At 35.6% G+C, this 18,532-nt stretch overlaps 1 protein-coding gene across 1 annotated transcript in view; it reads right to left on the minus strand.

The window, feature by feature from the left end:
- DACH1 (dachshund family transcription factor 1) overlaps window positions 1-7,587 on the minus strand; it is a gene marked incomplete at its 5' end in the record, with an annotated part of 177,038 nt that extends 169,451 nt beyond the window's left edge. Inside the window, 2 exons of the mRNA XM_009886091.1 lie at window positions 7,352-7,468; window positions 7,543-7,587. Coding sequence (XP_009884393.1) covers window positions 7,352-7,468; window positions 7,543-7,587 — 162 coding nt within the window. The remainder of the gene's footprint in view (window positions 1-7,351; window positions 7,469-7,542) is intronic.
- Between the last annotated feature and the right edge of the window lie 10,945 nt (window positions 7,588-18,532).

Below are 18,532 nucleotides of genomic sequence, written 5' to 3' on the forward strand. Positions count from 1 at the left end.
AATGAAAGAAGCTTTTTTTGGTCCTTTGTGCTATACAGATCAATGGTAACAATAATTCTATATTTCTTCAATGTCTATATGACTATATAGAAAATATTTTTATGCATAATATAGTGTATTTACATGTCTATAACACAGGAAAGATACATACTTTCATGATGATAATTCTATTCATGTTACAGATACGTTCATTTGTCACATATTCTGCCATAGACATTACTTTCTAAAACTGAGCTAATAAGCATAAAATTCAGTGTTTGCTTTTTAAAATGTAGCTTCTAATTAATATTTGTAAAGGGTGATCCTATAGACTATCATAGCAAGTTAACAAAATAAGGTGTGTATTAAGCTTACATTTCTTAATATAGCCCATCCACAGCATCACCTTTAAGTATATTTACTGCCAATAACAAATAACAATGAAACAAAACTGCATAAAAGCTTAACAATTTCATTATTTTCATACAAGGCACTACTAAAAATGAAAATGGCCATAACAATAAAGCACATATTTTGAAAAAAATCACATTGAAGATCAAATTATCCAACTATTTATCCAATTAGGATTATCTTGCATGGAACAGGAAATAAAAGTAAATGTGATCAAACAATATAAATAGCCTTTTTTTTTTTTTTAATCTTGCTGACAAGATAGACTTAATCATTTAGATTTTTCCATGAACTTGATACAGCTCCATAGCAGACCCAGAGCACAAATGTCACATAGGAAGCTTTTGCTTCTGCAGTTTTAGAAGCCTCTTCTCTCAGTATGTCACATAGGTAAAATCACTCTTTTCAGAAGCGATATACCTATACAATCAGAAAAAAACTTGAGAGTATATTTCTATCTAAAGAGTTTTCTGGGTGAATACCTAAATGTCTCACCTTCTGTTTCTGAAGAGTAGGTTTTTGGTTGTTTTTTTTTTTCTTCTCCATTTCACTGTGTCTCAGGCGCTATTTTGCCATTACTGTACCACTGTCTTGGAAAAGACCTGTTAACTCATTCAAATCTTATTCCAGAAAATATTAATTGCACACACTGAGACTGAGATTCAGCCATTTAACTTTCTTTCTGTAACTAAAACTCAGTAGCCGCACGACTAAGCACTTCTAAGGTGCAATTTATCTGACCTACTTTTGCCATCTACTTTAGGATGAGATGGATCACCCCTACAATTGCCTATTTCTGTCTGTTGAATCTAAGGTGACTAACTCAGATGCAAATGTCTACATTTGTTCCAATGAATCCCACAGTGAGGATTTAATCTAGACGAGGGACTCATAACGCAACTGACTGTCCAACATGAAATGCTGAATCTTTGCTAATAATTCCCCTAATTTACTAACTAGAGTTCAGATCATAACATCCAATTCATTGCCCTGTTTAGCAAATTTAACAATCATAATTAAAGGCTAGGGAGGCAGATCCAGAGAAATTATATTCTTGGTTGATAGGCTAACATTATATTTTAGCTATGAAATTCAAGATTTTTTTTTTTTTCCCATGCCATCATGAAGACAAGCAAAATTACAAAACAAAGTTTAGTGACCTGACTATAACCAAACAAGCTGTTTCTGGTATTCTGTGCATTCCCAAAGCACAGTTTTATGAAAGCGTTCCTTTAGCTTGAAATATGATGCGCTCAACAGCACATTTGTCCTTAAGGCTGTATGATTATGCCTTTGCTAACACCTAGACAACACTTTTCATCCACAGATCTCAAAGAAGTTTACATAAGTAGATACATGGCACTGACAAGCATTTGTCTTATGTCCCATGATGTCAAAGTTGCAGGTACAGTCTTGTCTTTAAAAGAATTCTTATGTAGTATACAACAAACACTGAAATACTGCAGACAATATTACTTATTGTTTATCTTATTTTCATTTTTGCAAGTGCATGTTTTTAGAAAGGGAGCACATCTATCCACCTAGGAATTTATGCATTCAGTTTACACTAAGAGAAAAATACATATTAATAAAAGCACTAAAGTAAAAAAAAACAAAACAGTGTTTAATCTGTTAAACAATAGAAAAATTCTTATGAACTAGTGATACTGTCATTGAACTGGAGAGAGTTTGAGAACAAGCTTGCTCTGGCTTTTTCACCCTATGATTTGGAATCTGCTCACAGTACTGCCAGCTTAACCAAAAAGGATTAACTCTCATATCCAACTGAGAACACAGATAATTCTCAGTAATTGGTAAAAAATGAAGATGAATGGGGCTGAGAGATAAGGAGCAATTAGCTCATCAGCAGTTACAGCTGTGCACTCAATCCGGATCCATCTCTTGAGTCTCGGCCCCTTTTAAAGAACCCAAGCAGAATAAGCATAGGACACCCCCTCCCAAAAAATTGCCGTACCTGCCCATCATTCCTTTCTCTTCCATTTTATTTCTGTGCTATACAAAGACACCTGTCATAGCATTCTGTGTAAATTACTACCTCTCCCAGGACCTGTATCTACAGCCAATCTTCTTTTTACACTTAAAAAAAAAAAAAGACAGAAAAAAAAAAGAAAAGAAAAAAAAAACCCAAAACCCGGAAACCAAATGACTACTGTAGACACTCTAAAGTTCCCTGTCAATCGTTTCATTATAGCAGCATCATCTGTTTGAAAATATAAGCAATTCCCTCATCTAATTACAGGGAGGATTTGAGGTTCATTAACATTGCCAAGGCAGAGAATCAGATGTGCAACTGCAGAGCTGTGCTCAGTGGCCTGCATTCTCTGTTTCCTTTTATTTGCTTTTTCAAGGTCTCCAAGACTTTTTCCTGAAACCATAAAAGTAATTCTTTCCTTCAAAATAGACATGTGTGTTTAGAAAAAGGAAATGACTGCATTTTGTACTGTTCTATTATTGGGCAAGGTCACTGGAGAAAAATAATTTCACCTAAATCATTTTATCTCTGATTCTGGATGAAAAAAAAAGGAGTAATAGTATGCAAGGAACTATTAGTTTTGAACAACAGATCACAGGAAATCTTGCATTTGTCTCATAATTTTAAATATTGCAAAGTAATGCAGATGAATAGGAAACCTAACATGCCAAGAAAACCTCTTAATTTTCAACACATTTTGCGGTTGTTTATGGATTAATGTGCTAGCCAAGTGTAAAATGTTGCCTTGTATTTCCTAACTGTGTTTAGAAACTGAGAACACCAAAGTCTTCATGATTGCTTCACTTCCTTAAAGAAATAATAGCATTTTTTTTCTGTATGAATGTAGCTTAAACAATGACATTTTCTTGGGACATCTGTTTTGAGATCACATTTTGAATAGATATGAACTCATTTCCTACTAAGCAAGTAATTTACTATTGTTGATAGTTGTTTACAAGTTTTATGAGTCAGATTTTAGCAAGTGGCAAAGGTCTTTACAAATCCTTTGAGTATTCCCTAAAGTGTATGCATAGTGTTTTCATTATATAAAATGTTCGGGAAGCAAAAGTATAGGGACTGTTCTTCACTTCCTACCAAGTTATAGATAGCAAAGCCTAGCTCACAGAAATAGCTTTAAACATATTTATTTTCAAAGGCTTCTATCTTTTGCTGCTACAGGTTAATGAAGTATGATAGCAGGGCAGTAAGTACTTAAGCAGCAAGGAAATAATTGAGCTGCTCTACCTATCTATAACTTTGGAGTCTTAGATGGTAAACATACAACTGATCCTCATATCATCCTAAGATGTTAATACGACAAAGAACAGAACCCCTTCAATGAAATTTAAAGTTTGACCTTGTCACTCTCTTTCTTTTAATTCTGCAATTAAATTAAAACAAAAAACAACAAAAAACCAAAAAAACCTACAGCATAATCTTTTTTTGTTTGCTGCCATACGGAATCTATTTTTTAAACAAAAACCCAATAATTTATCTATCCTGCATGTTGTATGTAGAATTGCCACTAGAAAGAACCCAGGACATTTTTCCTTCTTATCTGCAATGTAGCTCATATCAGCCAAGCTGTCACAAGACAGTACTTGATATAAACAAGAGATTGCAAAGACATCTCAGTAATCAATATTAGGATGGCTACAGTATGGAAGCCCCAACCACTGCATATCATTTGTCTCAGCATCTATTTCTATGACCAAATGAAGCATTAATTCAAATCATAAATCTATGGTGATTTAAATCTGGGAATGAGCACCTGCCTGCTTTAATGATTTATTTTGTACATTTCAGTAAGCAGGAGATTTGTCCATATGAACTGACAGGTCACCTTCAGATGCCAGTAGCAGACTGTTTATCACCATGCAGACTAGCATCTCATCTTAGCAAGTAAATATTAAACTAAAAGAATCCAATTGATTGTGGATGGGGGAGAAAGGCGTTGCAGCCATATATTTTACTCAGTGTGCTAATACCTCACTCTGATTCCTCTGTAATGTCTTTTTTTTTTTCCCTTTTTCCCCCCCCTTCTAAAATGATAATTCTGGTGGGAGGATGCAAGCTCAAGGTTACCATACAGAACTGAGCGAGATAAAATAATTACTTATTAGTATCATTGGCTTCCTTTAACTCCCTTCACTCACTAACCTTTTGGCCATTGCTTCTAAGGACCAAGTTAATAAATAAATAGTTAGTAAATTTGTGTAGTGCTCTGTATAATTATACAATGGCCATCTACAAAAATGACTTCTATAATTTACATTAAGCATTCGATTAAAACCAAAAAGCAAGACAATTCAGAAGTAAACCTGACAATTCAACTCAAGAGCCCATATTTTATTTATCTTCTTTTACAAATGCATTGGAAGAGCCTAAGGACACAGTATTATCAATTCATGTACCCTAATATACCATAATGCCTGTTACGTATAGGCTAAGAAGTATCAGTTAAGGTTTAGGCTGGTTGGTTAGTTTGTTTGTTCCTTTTCCGTTTGGTCAGGCACATAACGTAATTTAAAATATAAACCAAAATCAGGTTATTTTCTTTTGGTTTATTCCTTCTTCCTGTCAACATTCAGTAACATAATAGTTAAAATTCATGCCTAACAAGCCATAATTTAAAATGTTATTTTTATACGGACTTGATAATATTTATTTGAAAAGACATAAATAAACATCTGAAAAAAATGCAGGGGAAAAAAAGGACACACCTACTACAAAGGTGAAATATGAGTTCTTGTCAAGATAATACAATATGCTAATTTTCAAAAATGCAACTAATAAATGGAGACTTAACTCTTCATGAACCTAATATACCCTGGCATTAGTGGTAGTAGGAATTGCTTCACTGATTCCACAGGCATAACCGACACTGGACACTAGCTAGGGGTCACTATAAAAGAAACAAATAAATGCAAACTATTTTTGAGAAAACCTCCAGAGGAAGAATATAGCTCAAGACCGAAGGCACAGACAAGAACAATGTATTTCCAGAACCATTCCTTGTGGAATGGAGACAACTGGAATCCTCTTCACTCTACTCAGAAAAGCCATTTTTTTCTGAACAAAATGAACTCAATTCTTCATTCAGTTAAAACGGGAAATTAACTGAAGTTAATAAGCAAGTTAAGGGGCTGAGAAGAAATTTTGACAACAAATAATCTCGCTTCGCTAACTTTGCCCTGCTAAAATAGTTAGAACGTATTTTCTTAAACAGGGAAAATGATTAAGCTGTGTAAGAAGAGTGGATAAGTTATCTAAATTATGCCTCAAACTATGATTTCAAAGTAGATATTTTTTTTTGTTATTCAGAGGAAATTCAGACATTCCCTCCATCCACTCTCCACGTGGTTGATGTGTTGATTACCTGTTAACTTTTCCACGTCTGTGGATGTACAAGTGGTTTGTCACTAGTACTGCCAAGCAGAATGACAGTTCCGTAATCCCGTATTTGAACATTTTATTTCACATAATGCATGCCTCTAGGTCTGAAATTCACATCTAAACTAGCTTCTACTTCTAATGAAGATTCTCTATCCTCCCAGTTTGTATTTACACTTTTCACCCTTTCTCATGACTTCACTTTTCTTCCATTATGTTTGGGGCTCCTTCCACTTCATTTGTACCTGTCTCCTCCTCCCAGATTTCAAAGACACCTGCTCTCTACCTGCTCTTGTCTTGTCTCCAAGAGGACAATCTTTCCACTAACATCCTAGTGACTGCACATGTTGGTATGTGAGTACTAACACAACTAATTTAAGACTATTTTCCTTGCCATCACAGAGGCATTTTTTTAAGATTTTCTTTAAAAGGAAACAAAAAAATCTGTTTGTCTCCCTATGCAGTGATGCATACATATTGCTGTTATTTAAAATAGCGCGTGCCTAGGTGAACCTGTTCTTTGAACTGCAATTCACATTATTTCTAAATAATAGCCTACCAATGCTTACCGAACTGTACAGAAATGCTCTTCACAAACACATATTTAGTTATGTAAAGGATAGTACATAACTCTTGACTCATTTCAAATGTATTTAGGAGAATAAAAACTAAAAAATAAACAAAACTAAATAAAAGAAACAAAATAAAAACAAAAAATCCCTATCTTAAACCACTTTTTTCCAATATACACCAATCTTGCCTGCAGTCTTCTGAACGTACCTCTTTGTCATTGAATTTCTGTTGCTGAGTTAATACTGTCTCAACATGATAAAAGGAGCCAATACAATGAAATGGCATAACAAAACATTTTACAGCAGACACACACAGATGATTAAAGATTTAATCAACAACAACAAAAAGTTATTCTAGCTTTGAAGTATGCTTTAGCAAAACAAATTGTCCAAACAAATGAATAAAGTATACAGAAACAATTCTTTTTTGAGAAAGAACAAGAGTTGCTGATGGGTGCTTAAGAAATGGAAAAACCTGTTAACTACATTTTAAGAATGTGTTTATTAAAATAAAATATGATAGGAACTGCAGAGCATGGCAATAATTTATTGTGTATGTATGTTTTCCTTTTGTCACAGGGCACATGAAAGTATGAAATATTTTGCTTTCAAGCTTGTGTTCTGAATTACCTAAAGTCGATACCCAGCACACTGAGCAGGAGACATTGTTAAATTTCACTTTGACACCATCATCTGTCACCCCACCTGTACTTTGAAAAATGAACTCTAAGCAATCAAACCACTTTCTTTCATGGAAAATATTAACTCGAGTCTGCAAAAGTAACCTGCAAAGGAAAGAATGTTTTTGTAATAGTAAAAACAATGCTGAACGCTGGTGTAAAGGTCAGATAAAAAATAAAACTAAAACTAGTAAGGAAAGGAAAACAAATATGCAACTTTTTACACCAAATCAAGGACTTCAAAAGCAAGTCCAGAAGGATAACCTGTTTAATAAAATATCAGGGCATTATGGACATATAATAATGCTGTGTCTGAGACTTACCGACACTTGAATTCAGATCTCCATTTTCAGAGTCTGCTCCATGCTGGTTATTATTTGCATGATAGTTGGACATAGCTTCCAATTTAATTTTTTTCACTTTCATTGCTTCTGCTATGGTGGCGTTTTATTTGCATGATAGTTGGACATAGCTTCCAATTTAATTTTTTTCACTTTCATTGCTTCTGCTAGGGCGGCGTTGGTGGCAGCTGCTGCCGCTGCAGCTGCTGCTGTCAGGCCTGCAAAGAAGTATGAACAAAATTTAATATACATTGTTCTATTATTCTTCATTATTGTAGGGACTAAGACTGTTACTCTTCCTTTATGCCGGCGATGTAATGAACGTTGAACATTGCTGAGTACTATTCCTCTTGTTTGATGTGAAGTTTGCCAACTTTTTCAAGTAAAATGTTTCTGATCATATTTAGATAGTTACTTCTGCATGTCCACCTCAATCTTAACTTGGTATCCCGTAACTGCAGTCATAACACCATCATAACTAACTGAAGTACAAATGCATGCTTTCAGAAATCCAACCTAGCTTTGAAATAGTGTCCTAAGTGGCTATGAATAGGCAAACACGTGCATAACTCTACAACCTTTAGGTCTCAAATGTTTTCCGTGCTAAAGAAAGTAGAAAAAAAAAAACAGGTCTATAATTTCTATTTAAGAGTAAGAGATGAAAGAACTCGGACATGTATTTCTCATTTCACACATAACAGCCAGGAGATGCGGGCATTCTCGGAAGCGCTTTTAGAAGAAAGGTTAGTAATGCAGAACACGGGTAAAATACTTATTTTTCTCTCCCCAAAACTTCAAGGCATTAAGGCATTTATCAATTAGAAGAGGAATTATTAAACCCATTTAATCCCAGTCCCAAGGCATTGGCAGGCAATCCAAGTGCTCTTCCTACCAAACCAAATTTCTGCTATCCAGCCATTTACAAGAAACTTCGACAAAAATGAGAAAAGTTCTCTTTGTCAAAAGCGATTACAGAAATGGTCCAGCAATGCCTTCAAAACTCAAAATTAGATAGTGTCTTTACTCAATGTTATAGGTTTTTGCCCTCTTCCCGGAGGCAGGATAATTTTTCTGTGGTCCCCAAACAGTGCTGCTACCCACTCACATCCCTTTGCTCCAGCCTGGGTGGTAGTGGAGAGAAGTTAGTGTCAACCTTCACAAGAGCTGCCTACCCCACACGACTGATCCAGGGGGCAGAGATGGAAATTAAAGAGAATTCAATGAAAGAAAATAAAGAGAAGGCATTAAACCAGATAAGTTTTACGCAACGATGCAATCTTGGGCCTCAGCCTGTGATGCCACATGAGAAGCATGGACCCTCGGGTCATTTTGAATCAAGATTCTTGCCCTGACCGTGGAGAAGGGTTGAAAAAACTCAATGTAATTAGTTTAAAGGTGCCTGCTTGTCTGATTTTCAGCTACTCTGAGAGGTGTGAAGTGTCTTATGGGTCTCAAGAGGAATTAACTGCACAACTTACTATTCTAGTGGGCCCAGGCTGCTGCCCAGCGTAGGAAGAGTGCAATTTAGCAGGAAAGACCAAATAAGCAAATAATCCCAGGCTGCTGAGGCAAATATTGCTACCACCATTGCTTCCAAGAGCCCCTGGTTGTCTGCTTTGCCTCCTTAAAGTGGAAAATGAGTTCACTCTTGCCATGTTTTCGGCTAGCGATAGGGAGAGACAGAAGGCAAAATCCAGCAGGGAGAAGGCAGAAGGTGAACGGACATCAAGAATCTCTGCCATCCCAAGGAAAACAAAGAGGTGGCATATGAGGTGCCTTTGAACATATATATATACACATAGTGGCTTGACTCAAGGTTGTTTTCCTTTCTTTGCATGACCGCATAAAGATTAGCAAACAGTTCCAGCCTCCCGACCCTCCTCACAGGCTGACTTCTAACACCTCCAAGTGCAATGAGAATTACCAAGTATGTGATAATTACATTCTGCATAGGCAGATCAATATTATTTAGAAAATCACTATTTCAGGTAGAAGAAGATGTACCAAAAGCCAAAAATCAAATCAGAAGGTCAATAAATAGAAGGGTTTAATTTTATTTCGGCTTCTTCTACTATTACAAATTGTGCGGGTTTTGATCTTAAGGTATTGACAATAACATGGATTGCTTCCAATGATATTTTTACCTTAGAGGAAGGATATGAAGTTATACATTATACAAATTTGGTTACAGTCCCTAAATTAGGCTACAGAAAAAGAGATGGTGCACCTCTGAACTTTGGTTTGCATCCTGTGCTCATTAAACAATACAATAACCTATACTTCCTCTTTTTTATATACATCACTGACAAGCTAAAACGAGCATCTTTAAAGAACAATCCTTTGGAGGGATATTCAAATACGATACAACTAATGAATACAACAGCGGGCCTCAAACTTTTGGCTGTGACTGCACTTCCAGACCAGCAGGTTTTAAGTGCTTCCAAAAATACCATATTAAATGGACACTGGACACTGGGCTTGTGAGCCCACCTGTAAATATTACATCTCACTGGGGTAATGACCCGGTCACAGACCGCTAAAATACATACTCTCTTTTGCTACAAAATTTGCAAAAAAAAGTATACTTCAGTGCTTCTCTCCAAAGTAGGCTGCAATGCTTCTCTTTAGAGGAAGCCATAATCTTTGGACAGGGGATGGGAAACTAAAATACAGACTGCTTAGCTCTGTAGCACGATTTTCGCAAGATAATGCTTGCAATAATAAATGATAATTTAAAAAAGCAGAAATTAAACTTCTAATTTCATTCCTTCTCTCGCACAACCGCATAAGTGATTGAAATGATTACTTTGCTATACAGCAATTAATTTAAACTGCACAAATCTGAAATGCGTGTCTCGTATGAGCACCGGTGTGAGTGGGGGGGAAAGGAGAGTATGGAATAATCCTCAGAAATATCGTTTAATGCCGTTCCTCACAGCAATCCCAGCCTACAGCACAGTTTATGCTTTACTGTTACTTTTTCCTATCCCTTAATGATGTAGCAAGGAAGTGCTAAGGAAGGTCCTGAGCCAGTTACTAGAGCCCCTGGCATTATAATCACTGGTGCACTGTGTTATGGTACAAGGCAAAACTTTCTCTCTAGCACAGGGCCTGACTTATGTCACTTATCTCACTAGTAAAGGCAACTAAATATATTATAAATAGAAGAGGCGAATACGCTGCTATGTATCTATATGTATATTTTAAAATTCTAAACGTTAAAGTTCAGCTATAGGTATATACTTGGGTAAATACTCGGGATTTTTTTTTTTTAATTGGTTCTTTGAGACAGCCTTTTGACCTAAATATTATTTAAAATCACTTTACTCTTATAAAAAGCAGCCAAGGAATTTCTAAGGTACACACTTTTTCTACACTACAGAAATATTATCTTCAAATGCGAGAACACCAGAAGTCACCCATTAAGGCAACTGAAATGAAAGAAACAAGGATCACATTGAACAGCCACGTAGATTTTTTTTTTTTCATTCTTTACAAATATTTATTTGAACAGTTAAAAAGTATCCAGGCCAAAATATTAAGTGGGTTAAAGTCAATGGTAGTTGTCATTAATATTCTGAAATTGATAAGTTGTTTATGTCTGGCATTCTTCCTCCTGATTATGCAGTGAGACAGGCAGCTTTATAAATATCTCATCACTCCATCGTCACACAAATTTCATCGACAGTGCTCATGCACAGCTATTAGCAATATGAATCTAACCATTACAAGAGGAAAGAAAATCGAACATGTGGCATTAATACGCAGTCCTGGTTCCTAACCATCTGATAGGCAGATGGTGTAAAGCGGATTCTCCAGCTGAAATGAAGGGGCACATCATTTAAAACCTTGTTTGCATTCTAACTGATATCAGTGCCATATTGATATACATGATACATCATGGCAGTATTTGAACAATCTAGTTTGTTTCAGTCATAAATGTTTACAGCCTTGTTTTTTATCTTTAGAAGCATGTTCTGAAGAGCGTATTTTTAATTTATGAAACCTATTGTTTACTTCTGTTGAACCAGAAGATTAGCGACGAGCAGGAATATTAAATTACCACAACCACAGCAGTATAACTAAGATGGATGAATAAAGTACGGTTTTTCAATAAAAGATGTTAGTAAAGGAATTAAAAAATTAGCCTAGACATTTTATGCATTAAATACATTTATTCATTTAAACCTTACAGCTTTTTTCCCATGTGACATACTTAGAACTTTAATGCTTTATAAAGCTATTCATTTAAATCTCTTACTGCGTGCAATTAATCTTGTCCAACAATTTAATTCAAAAAGCAAAACATCAGAAAGTAAAGTTCAAATCAACCATCACGCTTCTGAAGTAATCTCCGTATTGCTGACAGTTCCTATAGACTCATCAGCAAAAGTCTGTTCAAGGTGTCTTGTAGGAGCCGTATGAATTTGAATTACAGCTCAATTGAAAGCTCTCCAAGCCTTAGTAGGAACTCAGGAACAAGAAGCAGAACACCAAAAGAAAGCGTGAATGATCCTTTCCTACAAAGACCTTCTCTCTTCTGTCACTAGATTACTTTGGCCTGTTGGGGTGTGTTTGTAGCTGTTAATTATGTTAATAAAGTTGCAGCCTGCTGCCTCTGCCAAATATAATCATAAGCTTTCTCCTGCCAAGTTCTAGTCTAATTTACACCCGTGCAACTCTACTGAAGTCAGAATTTCGTGGGTGAGAATGAGACCAGAAGTATGCCCAGTATGTGTGGTCTCTAATGCTGAAAAATGAGTGAATGAAATGGAAAACAATGACAAAAAACCACAGCATCTTCAGAAAACAATTCTGTTTTAAAAGCAAAGCGCCCGAGAGAGCTGTCATATATCATGACAGATTTTCAAAATGTGTACGAGTTACTGGTGGGCACTAAATCACATCCAGGGTTTCTGCTTTCCAACAAATACTATTCCCTGCCTTAAGAGAGAGCTCCTAAAACTTTCAGTTCTGATGGCATGAACAGCTTATAACACACCCTATTTGTGAAGGAAAAAAGTAAAGGACATATGAGTGCAACTTTTTCAGCCTTAAATACGTCTCAAAATACACATTTTTGAATTGTATGCCTAAATTTGGTCCTGGAACAACGTACAAAATTATTTAAGTAATTGATCTTAATTCACTTTTAACTTCCTTCACATAACTATGCCTAATAGTAATTATAATTCCTAATAGTTATTCCAATAAATAATTAATAACTTCCTTAATATAACTATTACCTTCCTTTCTATATACCACATATATACATATTTATGGGTACATTAAAAATCCAATAAAATATATATATATATATGCGCACGTATTTTCACAACCTCTTTCTTTAGGACTTTGAGAACATTTGCAAAATACCTTACCTTTGCCATCACAGAACAGGCAGAAAACCAAAATATGACTGTCAGTAGTGCATTACATTTAATTTCATTTATTTGCTGGAAAGTTCATTCTGCAGAAATGCTTTATTCATTGCATGGGAGGAGGTCCAAATCTCATCTAAATTCTGAAAGAACTCCTTTCATTACTTCAAGTTAATGCTTAATCCTTTTTCCTATAGTTTATTTCAGTGGTACTGACTTGAAAATAATTCATGTCTTTTCTTGACTTAATTCCAGATTTCATATTGAGGTTCTTACTTGGGCAAAATTCATACTCAAATCTGAAAAACTCTGCCTGAGAAAGAAAGGCAGGGTTACCTCCTAGGACTTGACCCCGATCACTGTAGATTATTGCACTGGTTTCACGGGTTTCAGTAGTTCAGGTACAGGTTTTTGGTAGCTTATTACGCTGCTGCCCAGTTATTTCAAATGAAATAGGATCCCAACCTTAGTCTCTGATCTAATGGGTGTTTTATATAGTGTGATACATAAAACAAGAAGGGGAAAGCAATCTGCAGGAGGACAGAGGTCTGATTACATAGACTGAATTGCAGAAAGGGGAACTTCAGACTACACCGTAATGTTCCGCTAACATATACTGAGTTTCATTAGTAGCATTCTTTATGTACAATGTAGGTCTGGAATCTCACAGTTACCCAGAAGCTTTCTTTCTGTTAAGCTGCCTGGATTGATCCAATATAACAGTATTGGTATACCCTAAAAATGTCATTACCTGTTATTTTGGGATAATCAAGAAATTTTTGTCTGGCCCTTCTAGCTGTATTTTCCTGTTCGACTTGCGTGGTTCAGCATAAACTGCTCATCCAGATCATTTTTTAACATCTTTAAAAGGGCTATTATTAAAGGAGTCATAAAAAAAAAAAAAGTAATAACTAACTGCACTTTAAACATTGTTAAAGAAGGAATACTTAGATAAATTCAGCCGTGCAATCTGTTTTAGACTGGTGCAACTAAAATGAAATTGCCAGTCTCTCACTGGGAGAAAACTAGTGTATGTGAGGCTCAAACCATCTGTTGTTCATCAGACTAATCAGACCTTTTTCCTGTAACTACTCCTAAATTGCAATATGAATTTTGAGGTCTGGGTATTGCATTTAAAATCAACAAGGAAAAGAGCTAAATTTCCACAGCAATCTTAAAATCTAAACATCTTTTTACTTACAATGTGTCTTCGCAATTAATAACACAGTTGCAGAAATAAAACATTGACCTAGAAAGAAGTAGTGTCCTCTTGCTTTGTTTTGTTAAAAGTACATAAAACTTCATATTAAGATTCTATTTTTTGAATGAGAACTACCAACAGGTTCAATGACACTGCAAAAAATGTGTAAATGTAATTATTTTATCATTAATGTTTGCCATTTATGGAACTGATGGACTTGCATTCCATGAAGTTATTATTTATTATGGATTTATTCCTTTGTACTGGGGAGTAAAAAGAAAAATCATGAAGTGCATCTCAAATACCACAACAAATTACTATACTGTTAGAGCTTGACGGGGTTTTGTAATCTGTGGGTTTACTGTTGACTTGGTGCAATTGTGACAGAATTAAACAATGTATACTGCATAACTGCCTGGCTATATTGTACTTTTTAGCAACAGTTTAAAATCTGACTGGAATGCATACAGCATCACTACAATACAAATTAAGAGAGAACATTCTTTCTTAAACAACAGTCATCTTTTCAAAAGCAATAGATTCTCAGTTCTCATTCAGTCTGTTGCATTATTCATTTCATGTGCAACCTCATGCTGGACCATAAATTGTTACTTTATCTAATCAAAGGCGACTTAACTCCACAGAAGGTCAAAGGTTTAATTTTGTGAAGTATTATCTTACGCTATGAGTTTAACGGAAAAATAGAAGAAGAAAAACAGCCAAGAAACTGGTAATAAATGAACCTTTATTGCCTCAGGCATTGGCCTAGTTAATAAACTTTCATTGAAGGTTTCTTTCAACTGTTATGGACAATGAGGTAAAAAAAATCTTAAATTACAGCCATGTGTGACTTTTAAAGCAGGCATTCTTTTTTATCTCAACCTCCCTAGCTTAGGAAAAAGACAAAGAGATTGTCTTCAATTTCTTAACTAAAAATGTATGCTTCTAAACAGATGAAAAAGTGCAGATCAAGCCTTTTCAAAAGCAGAGGTCAGCTTTGAACAATATAAAAAAATAGTTTTCCTTAAGTGTCGAATCTTGATCCACAATATCTTTAACCGAATAGCATGCAATTCCTAAAAAAAAAAAAAAATGTGGGAAGGGAAAATATATATACTAACAATATATTACACTAACAATGATGCTTGGTTCCTAACAGACTTTCTGTTTTACATTTGCACTGCTAGAGTGCAATAATGGCTCTTGTTTAATAGAATGACTTATTATGGGAACAACTTCCCTGCACTTTTTGCAAACAGAAGTTCCTTTCTTCTTTTTGTGTGTATTATCTCATGTTCTCACAACACTGTTCTCGCTGTTTTGAGAAATTAAAAAGTTTAACATAATGACAGTTACTGGTAGTCATTGGTGTTCCGTGAATTTTCTTGATTTAACATTTTTAGATTGGTCTAACTACAGTCTTTTATTGACATATTCTTTGAGTCCAGTTTAGCGAAGTGTATTTCAGTTTAAGTTATACAGTCAAAAACAATAAGAAAAACAAAAAGAAAAAATAGTTAATAAAACCTTACTCTAACTTTAGTCTAATTCATAACTAGACGGACGCAATTAATTAATTGTAACACTGCTACAATTCAAAAATACTGAAAGGACGTGTTCATGCCTGTAACAGCAGTAATGTAGCTAAATACTCATAATCTTTCAACCAGCAGGAGCTTTTGTAGGTTTTTTTATACACCTAATCCACAGCTTGACACAGATTCTGGGGTAACGGCACACAGTTCTTTGATTAAACTAATATCTAAACACTGTTGAGGCAGCCTGATGGCCCCATGGACGTATGTCTCCTTACAACTTACGAGCTCAGCCTTGCAAACAGAATTGCCAAATTCTTTCCGATAGACCCGCTGTAGTCCAAGCACCTAATCACGTGTGTGAAATTTAACTTATTCAGGCGTATAACTATTTGCGGCATCAGAACAAATTCAGAATAAAATGAGATTTTAGCTGCGGACCACAGCAGTGCAGTTTTCACTTTTATGGCCTTCTGGTGGGATGGATGTGCCCCCAGAGGGACCTGTTCTCTGCACGGGATCCACACACTGAAGAAACAGCCCACTGATATTTACTCAGTTGTGGTATCAAAGCCTTTGTGGCCTTTATGGCTGTGGTCCCAAAGAAACATTTTTGCCCAAATAAAGGAAGATTAGATTCTCACTTTTGGTGCACAAGAATAGTCAGCTACAGACTTATTTCAGTCTCCTGCCTTCCCCAAGAAATGAAAATAGCATTATTCCTGCTCGTGAAAAGAGAAGGAAAGGAATCCAGGGCTTCAGCTGCAAACAACTGCCTTCCCTAACTAAGATGAAAGTATCATAGCTCATTACTAGTGTACCTTCAGCAGACCTTTAAAGTAAAAACTACCATTTCAAGATATTTTAAAGAAAGTTTTCATAGATTTGTTCATTAACAGCGTAAGAATATGCTACATGTATAAATAAGAATTAAAATATCTTTAACGAACAATTTTGACTCTGTTTTGTCATATTTAGCTTTAAAGTAGATATCGTTTCCCAAAATAGAATACAGAAACCTTTACATTACAATATATACTGACAAATTCTATAACATTCTTCTGATTGCCTCTCTGTATTTGCAGTGTGCAAAGCAGGTTGCACCATGCTTTATAATGACAGAAGTCAATATAGCGCTGCAAAAAGTCCCAGAAATCCACCGGTTATTTCAGGGCATATATACCATTGTTTTAACACAGAAAGTTGGGTAAGAGAATTTTCACATTTCAGAACGTAAAGAATTCACCTGTAAGGGTCAGGAAAGTCCTCTCTCCTCCACCACCCCCCTATTCACTTGAAGTGTTGAAACTTCAAGAGCTGCACTGTGGCTTTGGGGCTCCTTTTTTCTTCTTTTTTTCTTTTCTTCTTTAAGTTTTGTCAGATCCATTATGCATTACGCTGCGCCAGAGGCAAGGCATGGGGCTAAATGTACTATTACAGCACAGTGATAGCAGAGTATTGTACTGCGATACAGGACTGTGATACTGTACAAAGCAGCTGTGATAATGACTTACGGGGAACACCGTGTAGTCCTGCCTTCAGATGAAAAGGCAGCCAATTCTTACAGACAGCCTCCTCTCACCTATATGCTCTACTTGTTGCACTAAGTAACGGGACACTAAATTCCATGGGCAGCACCCTGAGCGCTGACCAAGGCACGGGACAAATCACACTCTGGTGGCTTCTTACATTTGAAGGCACCCATATCTCTTTGCAACACAAACAGGGGCACCATGGTGGGATGATGTGCACTTGTGTCTTGCCCCAGCACTCAGTCAAAGCATCATCAAATTATGAGCCCAAATCAAGGGCGTTCTCTCAAGCCCACCATGTTGTCACAGTGTGACATCTCTAAATACTTTTGTTTTGTACCTCAGAATTGCCTGGTACTCAAAAAGGAAACATCTGAAGGGTGTTAATAATATTAAAGGAGAAAATGTGGTGTTTATAATGCATACATAATGATTATATTTGGTTATGATACAAAAACAAATATGCAGCAACTTTTCTACAGTCCCTACCATATCAACGGAATTGCAGTATATAGAATCAAAAACTGCAGCCATCTGTAAATTCAGATTTACATATGTGATCACACATGCTTCCAACAGGCATAATCTTTGAAGCTGAGAGCTGACTACTACCACTGTCTATCTCATTATGAACAAATATTCAAAGCTCACCAAATATGTTAGAGTAAGGGGGACTCAAGATTGTCTTTGGCAGAAACCCAAGAAATCCCCATGATATCATGTGTAAATAAGACATTGTACGTTCGTTGCTAACAACGCTTTGTAGAAGACAAAACTTTATGTTACCGTGCTCCTCTCAAATTGGTGGCATCAATCAATAGACAAAATATGATGATAGCAGTACTCCATGGATTCCCCATTTTGTAGAGAGAAATAGTTTATAATTTGCAGCAGATAATTTAATTAATCTTTGCTTCAGCCATTAATGAACAGGCTATCAATAGATTAGGATTTTCACAAATCTATATGTTACTGGAAATCACTTTCCTACACCTTGTCAACATCCACACAAGACTGGGATGGGACAAGCATTTTATAATTTCTCATTCCTCTGGGTTATGACCTTCCTTCTTATCATTTCTAAATTCCAAGTTTTAGTCTTCTCTGACATTCAGATTGGCAAGATGGACTGCACATTTAGCATAAAGTAATAAAAATAACTGACAAAAATTTAATTAATATCTAGATAATATCTCATTTTTTTTTATCCCAACCACGAGTAATCTAACTTCAACCAACTACAAGATGTTATCTCAGTATTTAGCAATGCGAGTATCAACACTGGAGATGAAGCACACGGAGAGAATGTCTTTAATTTTTCATATAAAAAATATGCATTGCCTGTTTCTGATAAGTAGTATATATGCATTCCTTTGGTATTTTCTAGACATTACTGGTCTTCAACACTGTAACTTCTGGACTAAAGTTTTCTGTATGAGTCATCTGGAAAATAGATCAGGAGCATTGATATTACTTTATCCTAGAAATCAGAACAACATGCACTTTCTACTGAT

This window comes from Charadrius vociferus, unplaced genomic scaffold (genome assembly GCF_000708025.1).
Source record: "Charadrius vociferus isolate BGI_N301 unplaced genomic scaffold, ASM70802v2 scaffold495, whole genome shotgun sequence".
Classification (NCBI taxonomy): Eukaryota; Metazoa; Chordata; class Aves; order Charadriiformes; family Charadriidae; genus Charadrius; species Charadrius vociferus.